At 40.7% G+C, this 12,973-nt stretch overlaps 1 protein-coding gene across 1 annotated transcript in view; it reads left to right on the top strand.

Moving 5' to 3' along the window:
- LOC122555430 (long-chain-fatty-acid--CoA ligase ACSBG2-like) overlaps positions 1-12,973 on the top strand; it is a 68,043-nt gene that overhangs the window by 4,997 nt on the left and 50,073 nt on the right. Inside the window, exons 4-5 of the mRNA XM_043701426.1 lie at positions 3,544-3,720; positions 7,530-7,711. Coding sequence (XP_043557361.1) covers positions 3,544-3,720; positions 7,530-7,711 — 359 coding nt within the window. The remainder of the gene's footprint in view (positions 1-3,543; positions 3,721-7,529; positions 7,712-12,973) is intronic.

Here is a 12,973-nt window from a genome sequence, read left to right as displayed (position 1 = left end):
TCTCCTTTCTCTCTTCTCTGTCTTTCTCCCTCTTCTCTCTCTCTCCCGTCACTCTTCTCTCTCTGTTCTCTATCTGTTCTCTCTCTCCTCTCTTTCTTTTCTCTCTCTGTTCTCTCTCTCCTCCCTCTCTTTCTCTGTTCTCACTCTCACTCTCTTTCATTCAGGCACAAACACATAAATCTATGGGGTGAATTTGAATTTACAGAATTATATTTGCAGATTCATTCTATTTTGCTCAAAAAGCACACAATCTGCAGGCAGTCAATCCATGTAACATTTTATAACTCCTACTTTGGAAATAGAACCAGTCTCACTCAGTTTGGGTTACAGAGAGACTCTAACCTCACACCTTTAATGCATTGTCTGAACTAAGATGTCACTTTTTTTTAATAAAACCTTAAGTTACCTGTAGAATAGAACTTAAAAGAAGTTCTGGGATTTACATATTAATGAATCGAAACCTACAATCCATTCTAAAAGATGAAAGATTTAACAGCAATCTAGGTTTGTTCATTATATTGTTTCAGTTGAGATTATCAGATTAGTCATGAACTCATTGGTGCAGCAAATGTGATGGGCTGAATCGCCTACATCTGCTTCTATTCTGGTCTTATGAATCCCTGCCTTAAACATATTCATAGTCTGAGCTTCCATAGCCCCAAGTAATGGCAGAAAAAGATATTCTGCTCACCTTGGACCATGAGTCATTCCCGTCATATTAATTTGCAAAATTTTAAGTAACAAAAAATAACTGCTTGAGAAAAAGCTTCCTCATGCAGTGAGTGGTTAGGTCTGGGGTGCTCTGCCTGCCAGTACAGTTTGACAGAAATATTTAAAGATGAGTTAAATTGTTATTTGAAAAACAACAATGCACAGCAAAGCACAGCAGAATCAGATAAGTGAAATGCTCTGTTGGGGGGCTGGTCTGAACTCAATGGGCTGAATGGCCTCCTTTTACACTATAGTAATTCTGTGAATTGTGTAATTGAGTTATTTGCCTAGAATTCCCAGTTTTCGATCTTATCTTTTGCTCATAATATTTATGTTGCTACTTCAGTTTGATTTCTGGTCAATGGTAACTTCCAAAATTTTGATAATGGGTACAGTTATTGATGAACATCTCAGTCAATGTCCAAGGACAATTCTTTTCACTTCTTGGATTTTTTCATTGCCTGTGTTCCTGCTTTCCAGTTTATACACTGAATGAGGTTAAAAACAGTCTTTTCAAGATAAATGCCACAGCAGACTATTTCTGTTACATTGACTTGTCATGAAGCCTATTGAAATTCTTATTTCAATCTCAATCACAAAAGGGAGACATAAAGAATGCATATAATTTGGAGCAACGTCATGGGTCCTTCAAACGTCCTTGCTGATGTCAAAGTGGGAACTTTCAAGTTAATAACTAAAGCTGTTCACCCCTGCTAAAAGACAGTGGATGAGTGGACTAATCATGCCTCCCAGTTTAAAAGATAGTTCATCAATCTGGAACAGAAACTCATTTGGATCGGTGTGATACTAACAGTAGTCATTTTGACGTAACTCAAAGAAAAGGTCTTGAGAACTACCTTCAGAAAGGAGCTGACCAAGAGAGGAGAACAGGAAAAAGGCACAGCAAAATTGAACACTGTTCTGTTGATGGAAAATCAGGTAGAAAGAATTAAACCATGAATCAGAGAAGAACAAAAAAAAAATTCTCTCTTCTAAAATCTACTTTTCTGAGGAACACTCAGTAGTCATGACACTTGGCACTTGCATGGCAAAAATGCTCATCATTACTTGTCAGTCCAAATGTGCTGCTTTTGGACACAGACTGCTTCAGTATCTGAGGAGTCATGAATAGACCTGAACATTGTGTAGTTATCAGCTAACATGCCACATCTGACCTTCAATGGAGGGAAAGTCATTGATGAAGCAGCTGATAATGGTTGGATTTCTCCAAGGGCGAGGGCTATTGTTATGCAGTGTTAGTGTCTCTATCTCTGGACAAAAAGGTCTGAGTGCAAGACGGTGTTCTCTGCTCCAGAGGTGTGTTATAACATCTGTGAAAGTTGGTTAATAATATCTACCCTGAGGAACTCCTGCAGCGGTATCCTGACTTACGGGCAACAACCATAAGCATCTTCCTTTATGTTAGATATGAATCTCACCCTTCTCCTGATTTCTGTTGACTCCAGTTTTACTAGGGTTCCTTTATATCACACTGTGTCAAAAGCTGCTTTAATTTAAAGGGTGGTCATTTTCACTTCATCTCTTTTGTGCATGTTTGAGGCAAATTTCCAATGTAGTCAGAAACAGTGAAGCCTTGACAGACAAAATGGTCAGTGAGCAAGATGTTGCTGTGAAAGTGCTGCTTGATATCCCTGACAATATTTTCCATTCGATTCAAAGGTGTTTCAATTGGCTTCATTAATTTTCAAAAAGGTATACATGGAATAAAGGGCTGGGTGGAGAAGGGGGGAAGAGCAGGACAGTCGAGAGTGTGGTGCTGGGAAAGCAAAGCAGGTCCGGCAGCATACGAGGAAGAGGAGAATCAACTTTTTGGGCACAAGCCCTTCCTCAGGAATAGCTTGTGCCTGAAACGCGACTTTCCTGCTCCTCGGATGTTCCCCGACTGGTTGTGCTTTTCCAGCACCACTCTCTTGACTCTGATCTCCAGCATCTGCAGTCCTCACTTTCTCCCAGAAAGAGCAGAAGAGTCCTGCACAGGAAGGTAGCAAGAAAAAGAAGCTTCCATAACTTGCTGCTGATGGGGAGGAGATTGATGCAGTAATTGACTAGACTGGTTATGGCATTGTTGGGTGAATGCTGGTGTAGATGTACCAGAGCAGTGTGAACAGGGGTGCAGCTTCTTTCTGAAGCACAACCTTCACAAGTTAAGGGCCCCTGGATGATGAGGCTGATCTCTTTTTTGATTTATTCATTATGTGAAATGTTCTAACGTGATTTTCTGGGTCTTTAGATAATACTATAGTTTAACAGACTGTGACTTACATTGAACCTGAAACTACAAAGTCGCCATTTATGAAAACGGTAAATGGATGTGGACAGAAGCAATGACAAAGATTAGAATTATAGTAGATGCAAAACTTCCTTTTTCCTCATTTATGTCTTTCTCTCTTTATGGGGTAAAAACAATGACTGCAGATGCTAGAAACCAGATTCTGGACTAGGGTGGTGCTGGAAAAGCACAGCAGTTCAGGCAGCATCCAAGGAGCTGGAAAATTGACGTTTCGGGCAAAAGCCCTTCATCGGTATCCCAGGAATGTTTTTCTAAATGTCTGGATTTTCAACAGGTGTGAGTTATGGTGACCTTTCCTTAGGCAGGAAACTAACTCCAGGCTTCACTAGGAAGGTTGTAGGCAAATGCCCATGGAGGGAAGTGGTGCTCACTGAGCAATTTGTAAATCTCAATATTTTGAAGTAAACATTTTGTACTGCTTTCTCAATATTCCAGCTTACATTAACTAAGTAACAATCTGGTTTCTGGCATGGTCCTGTTGCACCGAACAATGTTGTTTGTACAATTCTCTATGTTTCTAGATGACATGGACAGCTAAGACAGCAGGGCAGATGGTGGGTCTTCAACATGCCAGAAAAGTACAAGAAAGAGTTGTCAGTTTTCTTCCAGTGAGTCATATTGCAGCACAGATGATGGATCTCTGGATTCCAATGAAGTTTGGAGCTGCAACTTACTTTGCACAGCCGGATGCACTCAAGGTGGGTAATTTATGTGGTTTAAGAATTGAGGAGTTATTTTAGTTCCCAGATAAATCTGAATAATTAATATAAATATATTAATTAGGGGCAAGAACAGACTACTTGGCCCCTCTAACCTCCTCCATGATTCATTTCGATCATAGCTGATCTGATTATTCCACAGTCCCACCTACTCTGATAAAAGCTATCTATCTCTGCCTTAAAGGTTCTGCCTCTCCTGCTTGTTGAGGAAGAGAATTCCAAAGACTTAGGACAATGAGCAAACCAAATTCTCATGCTATGTGTTAAAAATGCAGTCCCTTACTTTTGGGTCAATGGACTCAACATTAACTCTGCTTTCCCTCCACAGATGTTGCCAGACCTGCTGAGTTTCTCTAGCAATTTCTGTTTTTGTTTCAGATTTCCAGCATCTGCAGTTCTTTAGTTTTAATATCATCCTATTAGTAGATTCTCACATAAGAGGATTTTCCAAGGATTTGCCCATGCACTTTAACCGACCTATATCCCTTTGTACACCATTTGTCCCCTCTAAAAGTGATTTTTCCTATCTATCTCTGTGCCATTTGCAAATTTAGCAGCCATACCTTTGGTTCTTTCACCCAGTTCGTTTGTGAAATGATATAAAGCTGGGTTGTTAGCTCTGATTCCTGTGGTAGGCCGCTTGTTGCCTTATGTCAACCAGAATATTACTCATTTATGCCTATACTTTGTTTCCATTAACTAGCTAATCTTCTATTAATGCCAAGGTGTTATCTTGTACACCACGGAGCTTTCATTTCCTACATTAACCTGTTGATATGAGACTTATCAATGTCTTGTGGAGATCCAAGTGCTTTACAACCATGGTAGAGTCATACAGTACAGAAATAAACCCTTCGTTTCAACTCGTCCATGCTGATCAGGTTTCCCAAATTAAACTAGTCCCATTTGCCTGCATTTAATCTATATCCTTCTAAATCTTGCCTATTCAGTTGCCTGTCTAAATGTCTTTTAAATATTGTAACTGTACTTGCATCCACTACTTCCTCTGGCAGTTCATTCCATATGCACATCGCCCTCTGTGTAAAAACATTGCCACAAGGGTCCTTTTGAAATCTTTCCCTTCTCGCGTTAAAACAATGCATTCAAGTTTTGAACTCCCCTACTCTAGGGAAAAGACCTTGGCTTTTCTCTTTACTCACATGTTAGTTCAAAGAACTGCAAAACAAAAAATTGTTAAACATGATTTCCTGTTCACAAAACTATGTTGATTTGTGTGATTATCTTGAATATTTCTAAGTGCCCTGTCTTTAATAATAGCTTCTAACATTAGCTTTCTGTCTGTCTGTCTCTCTCTCTCTCTTCCCTTTTTGAATAAAAGAGTCATATTTGCTATTTTCCAATCTAATGGAACCTTTGTTGAATCTAGCAAATTTGAAAAATTTAAAACTAATACAATGAAGGAGATTCATAATGGCGGTGATCTAACAGATCTGCCTTGCTGAGCTCTGCACAATAATTCCAGGCGAAGTGGTGCTTTTATTCTCCCTATCTCTGCTGTTTTGGAAAAATCAGTAGTTTTAAGCTATTAGAATTGTTACATATCCATTCTAGCAATTAAGGAAGATGACTAATGGCAAAGGGCCATGTGGATCACATAAAGCAGGGCATTCCCCTACAGCAATGGAAACACCCACGGCTGCAGCGTCGACCTCCGTGGAAACCCAGCTGGACTTACCTGCTCAGCAGGCCTTGGCTTTGGAGTTCATGAAACTTCGGGAAAAGATTGAGGCAGCGATGGAAGAGACACATGCCAGGCTGGAACTTATCTTGACCATGCTACAGAAGCATAAGCAGGAGATGCGGAGTCTCTGGCAGCGTGTGGAAGAGGTGGAGCGGCGGACTGCGGCAACAGAAACCGCGGCTGAATCTTCGGCGGGACAGATCTAGGCTCTGGAGAAGCAGGTACAGGCCTTAATGGAGCAGGTTGATAACCTTGAAAATCAAGGTTAAAGAAGGAACATCCGTATTATTGGGGCTGCTGGAGCGAGAAGGTGATGAGCCAGTCAGTTTTTTTGAATATTGGCAGATGCACTTTCTGGGTTGGGAGGCCAAGGGAGGCTGGGTGCAGATCGATAGAGTCCACTGGGTCGCGGTGCACAGGCCTGGGTCAGACCAGTGCCCCCGCCCGGTCCTTGTGCGATTCCAGTCCTACAGGCACAAACAAAAGGTGATAGAAGCTTCCAGATCGTTGGGGAAGGATCTACAAGCCCTGGTTTACAAGGGATTCAAGATGATGTTTTTCAAGACTTTTCTGCAGCTGTGATCTTTAAGAAGAAGGCCTTCGACAAAGTAAAGAAGAGACTAAGGAATCTGGATATCCAATGCTCCATAAGGTACCTGGTAATGCTCCATTTTAGCCACAGAGGCTCCGTACACGTCTTTGACTCATCAGACAAAGCATGGAATTTTTTAGACACTTTAAAATAGACTGGTTCAAGTAACATGGACAATAATGTTTTTTTTTTCTTTCCTTTTATTTTGTCCCTTTACTATTTTGTTTTCCCTTGTTGTTATCCTAATTTCTTTCTCTTTATAATTACTGGAATCCTTGCTTCATTCTTGTGTGGATTAGAGAGAAAGGTGAAGTCCCTACCTGCCTGATGAAGACATTTCCAAATGTCCACCAATCCCAACTCTACACATAACTCCACCAATTATTAAATTGTGGAGAGATCTGGAGGATCCTTGTGCATCCTATCCACTCTGGGATCCACAGGGAGGCTGGGTGCAGAAGGGAGTTCATAAGAGGGACCAGGCAAACAGTGCATCACCTTCAGACTCCTCTCCAAGCTCACACCAGATGAATGGGCACTGAAATCGGCAGCCTGACCACTATGTGTAAATAAACAAATGACCACCATATTGCACCATAGTACAGTTGGAGTAGGCAGCCTGTTTCTTAAAGCAATTATTTTTAAAGGACATGAAGGAGGGGTATGCAATCTGTGAGTGGAGTGGAGGTAGGGGCTGTTGAGGGTAGTGTCCCCTTGTGCCTAAGGTACTCCTCTGCACCCCTCCCCCACACGCACCCCCTTCTCCTGCCCCACCTCCACAGAAGATAATACCCTCCCTGCCTTCTTTTCTTCCCATCTGGACTTTAAAAACCACCCATCACCCCACCTTTCTAAGGCACCCAAACACTCCCCACCCAAAACCTGTATCTTTGATCGATTAACCACTTTCATCCTGGGACTGTTTGTCGCAGGTTTCTGTTAGCATCCACTACAGACCACTGGATGGTTGGACCAGCAACTCCAAAAAGTGTTATGTTCTCTCCACTATGTGGTGGACATCCCATTCTGCACCACCTGGGCAGGCTTCTAAATTATCTGTTGCCTCTCTGACTGTCATCTTTTCTTCAAGAGTGTGGGGATCAATCTGGGTCTTGGGGAACTATAGCACGAGCATGAAGCCTGCACCTATCTTGTGTAGGAGGAAGTGCACTGCTTGTGGACAGGGAGGAGCGGCAGTGTATTTCCCATGTGCTGGTCACCCCTCCACACATGATGTGGAGGTGATTTTCTGCCCTTTAATTATTTCCACGCTTGAGATAAGATGACCAGCACAGACTCTGATTTGAACTTGCCACCTTCTGGTTCTTGGTGGCGTGCCAAGCAGGATCTTCTTCCCTACGTTATCGGGTGAGCTGCATCTGATTTTGTATGGCTTCTGTGTAAGCCTTGATATTGAAAATTACATTGCTATCAGTTTTACAGTATGGAATGTCAGCTTACCTAATGTAAGTTTGCCAATCTGTTTCTTCTTAGGGTACGTTATTGAACACTTTAAGAGAAGTACGTCCCACAGCCTTTTTAGCTGTACCTCGTGTTTGGGAGAAAATACAGGAAAAGATGAAAGAAACTGGTGCTGAATCATCTGCTTTGAAAAGGAATATAGTTAAGTGGGCGAAGGGTCTTGGCCTGCAAACAAGTTATAATATGATGCAGGGGTATGTCAAAGGTTGAGTTTTTTAATGAAGTTCTTATAATAGTAACACTTGCTATTTATTCCTAACACCATGAAGATGTATGGAACTTGTTGCATTCCATCTGGTTGGTGCTAAAAGTTAATGTAAAATAACATGGGAGTAGTATAAATATCCCTCAAATCCATTCTCCACCCAAGTATTTGTCCAGTTTCCTCCTGATTCTGTCAATATTGTCTACTTCTGCGGATAGTTAAATTTGCATATTTATCACAATGTTTGAAGAAACACAATTTAAACATTTCAAAGAACAAAGATCACTGAAGGTGTATGCCCTGAAACGTGTGGATTGACTATGTGTCTGTGATTTAATAATTGTGAAGTTAAGTTGGATGAATAAGTTTTTATAAAATTTTAGTATAGCTCAGTGCACATATATCTATTGAAAGGATGCTTTAATGTTATAGTCAAATGCAAGGGGCAATTTTAAATGTTTAAATGACATGAATCCATTTCTTTAAGGTAATGACTTTGACTTTAATGTATAACAATGTCAGTGTCACAATATTATGTCGAGAGAACTGGGAAGGAGAAGAAGCTGTACCAGAACCTTGAAAGAATGTGTGTGTAGATTAAATTGTTAATGAATAGTTTTTGCAGAATATCTATGAACTTGAGCAATGCTACTTTGGGGCACTGAATAGTGGTAGAACCCATGCACACAACATGGTGGCAGTATAAAAGGCAAAAAGATGTGTTAATTTTTTTATTGTTGTTTTAAGTGATGTGGATATTGCTGGTTGGACAAGCTTTATTATCCATTCCCAATTGTCCAGAGTTCAGTTCAAAGTGGGTCTGAAATCACTTGTTGTCTAGACCAGGTAAGGATGGTAGATTTTCTTCCCTAAAGAACCACATGGGTTTTACACACATTGACAATGGTTACATGGTCAGCATCAGACTAGCTTTTTATTCCAGATTTGTAGGAATAAAATGGTGGAAAACAAATCCATGTCCCCAGAATGTTAGCCTAAAGCTCTAGGTTAAGGAGTTAATATGGAAAATGATAAACAGATCATGATGGTAAGGGATAGTGTGTACAAACTAAACTGAATTGTTAAATAATGCTAAAGTTTGTAAAAATACTAAAACATGAAAACTAAAGGCTCTGTATTTGAATGCACGACCAACTCAAAATGCAACTGAACTGATGGTGCAAAGACAATGTAACATCTATTACAGAGCACTGCAAGATGACTTAGATTGACACCTGAATGTTGAAGGCTACATCACATTTAAGAATCTAGAGAATTGGTGGAAGGATAATTCTGTTAATTAATCAATATAATAGTAGATTAGACATGCACTTTTCAGATGCTGAAGCAGTTCATGTCCAAATGCAGCACAATCTGGACAAGAAAGCAGAGTTTATGTTTCGAATCTGATGACACTTCGTTGGAACTGATAGCGGCTAGGACACACAGATATTTATGCTGAAGATGGTTATTTGTGGGCGGGGGGAAGTGGGTGGGGTTGGGGGAAGAAGGAGGTGGTTGGATAGGCGAAGATGGGCCAGACAGAAAGAGAGAGAGAGAGAGAGAGCGAGAGAGAGCCATATGAAAGTGGTAAATAAATGAGGAGATTATGGATGGCCAGGTCAGAAAGGAAGCTTAATAAGTAATAATGATAGCTATCAACATCCTATCAATGGCTATACTATCACCATCCCATGGGTTACCATTGACTAGAAACTGAACTGAATGAACCAAAAAGTACTATAGCTACAGGAGCAGGTCTGAAACTAAGAATTCTGGGAGAAGGAATTCGCCTTCTGTCTCCCCATTATTTTATCTACATGGCAAAAGTTAAAAATCACATAACATCAGTTTATAGTCCAAAGGTTTATTTGGAAGCACTAGCTTTTGGAGCGCCACTTATTCATCAGGTGGTTGTGGAGGTTAAGATCATGCTCACAGAATTTATAGCCAAAGGAGTCCAGTGTCATGGAGATGTGATAAAGTAAGCAACCTTAGATTAAAACTTTCATCTTTTATAATGGAATATGCTGGTTTCAATTCTTTGATATGTCAACCCCATAATTTCTTTTATATTACATTCTCAAATTAGCTTTGCTTTTTAAACAATAGGTATGAAGTCTGTCTGTGTCCCAATGCTATGTCAGACTGACCAACCCTCTGTATAGTTTTACATGGATTCATGCAGTTCTTAAGCAAAATAAAATGTAATTCTACAAAAACAAATTCACCCCATAAGCTTATATGTGTGTACATGTGGGAGCGACAGATTGAATGTGCATGTGAGTGTGTGGGTGTGAGTGCACGTGAATTACATTTTATTTTGCTGCATGAATCCATGTAAAACTCTGTAAACTGTCGAGGGTTAGTCAGTCTGACATAATGTTGGGACACAGACAGACTGCACACCGATTATTTAAAAAGCTGAACTATCTTGAGAATGTAATTTAAAAGAAATTCTGGAATTGACAGATCAAAGAACAGAAACCAGCATATCCCATTCTAAAAGATGAACGTTTTAATCTAAGATTGTTTACTGTATCACATCTCCATGATACCGGACTCCTTTGGCTATAAATTCTGTTAGCATGATCTTAACCTCCACAACCACCTGGTGAAAGAGCGGTGCTCTGAAAGCTAGTGCTTCCAAATAACCCTGTTGGAGCATAACCTGATGTTGTGTGATTTTTGACTTTGTCCACCCAGTCCAACACTGGCACCTTCAAGTTGTGGTATAAGTTAGTAATCGCCACTTGCCTGGATGGGTGCAGGTATAACATTCAAACTTAACCAGGGCAAAGCAGCCTGCTTGATTGGTGTCCCATCCACCACATTAAACGTGCACCACTCCACCACCAGCATTTACAAAATATACTGCATCAACTCACCCAGGCTCCTCTGACAACATCTTTCAAGCCCATGATATCTACCACCTGGAAGAACAAGAAGAGCAAATGTGAGTTCTCTTTTGAAGCTACATACCATCCTGGATTGGAAATATTTCACTGCTCCTTTGATATCACTGAATCAAAAGGCCAGGAACGTTCTAAATTAATGGGGTTTTCCTAGATCCCAAGGACTGCAATGTTTCAAGAAGGCAGCTCACCACCACTTCCTTGGGGACAATTCAGGCTGAGCAATAAAAGTTGTTCTAACCAGCAATGCTCACATCTCATGAATTATTAAAAAATTCACAGGGTCTTAAAAGAAGTGGCTGCAGAGCTAATATTTGCCTTGGTTGTAATCATTCAGATCCCCCAGGCTCCACAAAATGTAACACCACTTTCAAGAAAGGAGGAAGCAGAAAGCTATAGGCCACCTTGCCTAACATCGGTTGTGCAAGAGTCCATCATTCCTGATGTAGTAGTAGTTCATTTAAACAATTATAATGCAGTTAGGTGGTTTATGAAAGTGAAGCAATGTTTAATGAACTTATTCACTGACTCAGGTTTGATTCCAGCCTTGGGTGAGGGTCTGTATGAAATTTTCACCTTCTCCCTGTGTCAATGAGGGTTTCTATTAGATGCTCTGGTTTCCTCCACAGTTCAGAGATGTGCAGGTTAAGTAGGTTACTTATGGTGAATGCAGAGTCATGGGGGTAGGGTGGGGGCCTGAATCTGGGTGGGATGCTCTTTGGAGAGTTGGTGCGGACTCAATGGGCTGAATGGCCTTTCTGCATTCCAGAGATTCTATGATTCACATTCTTTGAAGAAGTAACAGGCAAGGTTGTTATACATCGGTTGATGTGTATTTCTGTTTCGAAAAGGCATTCAATAAGTGCCAGAAAGAAGGTTCCAGTTAAAGTAAATGGTGTTGGAGGTAATATGGATAGAGGACTGGCTAAATGAGGGTTAGCAATAAGTTGCGATAAATAAGTCACTTTGAGATTGGCTCACAACAACCTGCAGCGTGCCAAGGCAATTGGTGCTGGGTGCTCAACTTCTTACAATTTATGTTAGTATCTTGGATGATGGAACTGAGTGTATTGTAGCCAAGTTTTCCTTTAATATAAGATAGACAGTAAAGCAAGTTGCAAGGAGGACATAAAGGCCTGGATGTTCACCTTCAATGAATAAATGGCCAATGCATGCCATTTACCCATCAGTACCTGCCCAAGATATTTTTTGTAGTAGAGATGGGCTGACATTCAGGCAACAATAGAGCAGGCAGATAATGACAAAGGCAAGTTCAAAAACTCACCTTAGTTTCCACTGGTCAGTAGCTGAACATGAGGCTCCCTAACACCTAATCCCTATGACCAGCATACCCAACACCTAACACCTAATCCCTATGACCAGCATACCCAACACCTAACACCTAATCCCTATGTCCAGCATATCTCTTCATAGCTCCTGTATATCCACATAGTTCTGAAGCCCATCCATCAGTCCACAATCTCACTACTCATGCTTGGTCCATATGATCCCATGAACCCTCCATGTCAATTTAACTGTTCTCAGTATCCCTCAAGCTCTATACCCCCACAAGTTTACTAATCACCTACTTCCCCACCCCTCCTACCCCCATCATGTCCACTGATTCAGTATCTACTATGTACTGAGTTATCGTATGAAAATGGGCATTCTTTGAGATGCTTCTAAAACAATCAAAATGAACAGCCATTCAGAAACCACATCAAAAGTCATCATTTTTTTCAGTTATCATAAATGGTCAAAATAAAGCTATTCAAAAATCTCTAAATTACATTACCTGTTGTAACAGTCATAAGACTATCAAGATAAACAATCATAAGTTACATAACAACTATGCCAACAATGCCTGCTGAGTGGGGTGCATTAGTTGGGACATCAACATAGCATTCATAGTCTTCCATTACAAATCTATATAAATATAAAACCTCCAGAAGTGGAATAGAACATAGAACATAGAAAAATACAGCGCAGTACAGGCCCTTTGGCCCTCGATGTTGCGCCGATCCAAGCCCACCTAACCTACACTAGCCCACTATCCTCCATATGCCTATCCAATGCCCGTTTAAATGCCCATAAAGAGGGAGAGTCCACGACTGCTACTGGCAGGGCATTCCATGAACTCACGACTCACTGAGTAAAGAATCTACCCCTAACATCTGTCCTATACCTACCACCCCTTAATTTAAAGCTATACCCCCTCGTAATAGCTGACTCCATACGTGGAAAAAAGTTCTCATGGTCAACCCTATCTAAACCCCTAATCATCTTGTACACCTCTATCAAGTCACCCCTAAAACTTCTTTTCTCCAATGAAAACA

Source organism: Chiloscyllium plagiosum, chromosome 1 (assembly GCF_004010195.1).
Source record: "Chiloscyllium plagiosum isolate BGI_BamShark_2017 chromosome 1, ASM401019v2, whole genome shotgun sequence".
Taxonomy (NCBI): domain Eukaryota; kingdom Metazoa; phylum Chordata; class Chondrichthyes; order Orectolobiformes; family Hemiscylliidae; genus Chiloscyllium; species Chiloscyllium plagiosum.
The sequence above is the reverse complement of the archived record's forward strand: the minus strand, read 5'-3'. Positions and strand labels throughout refer to the sequence as shown.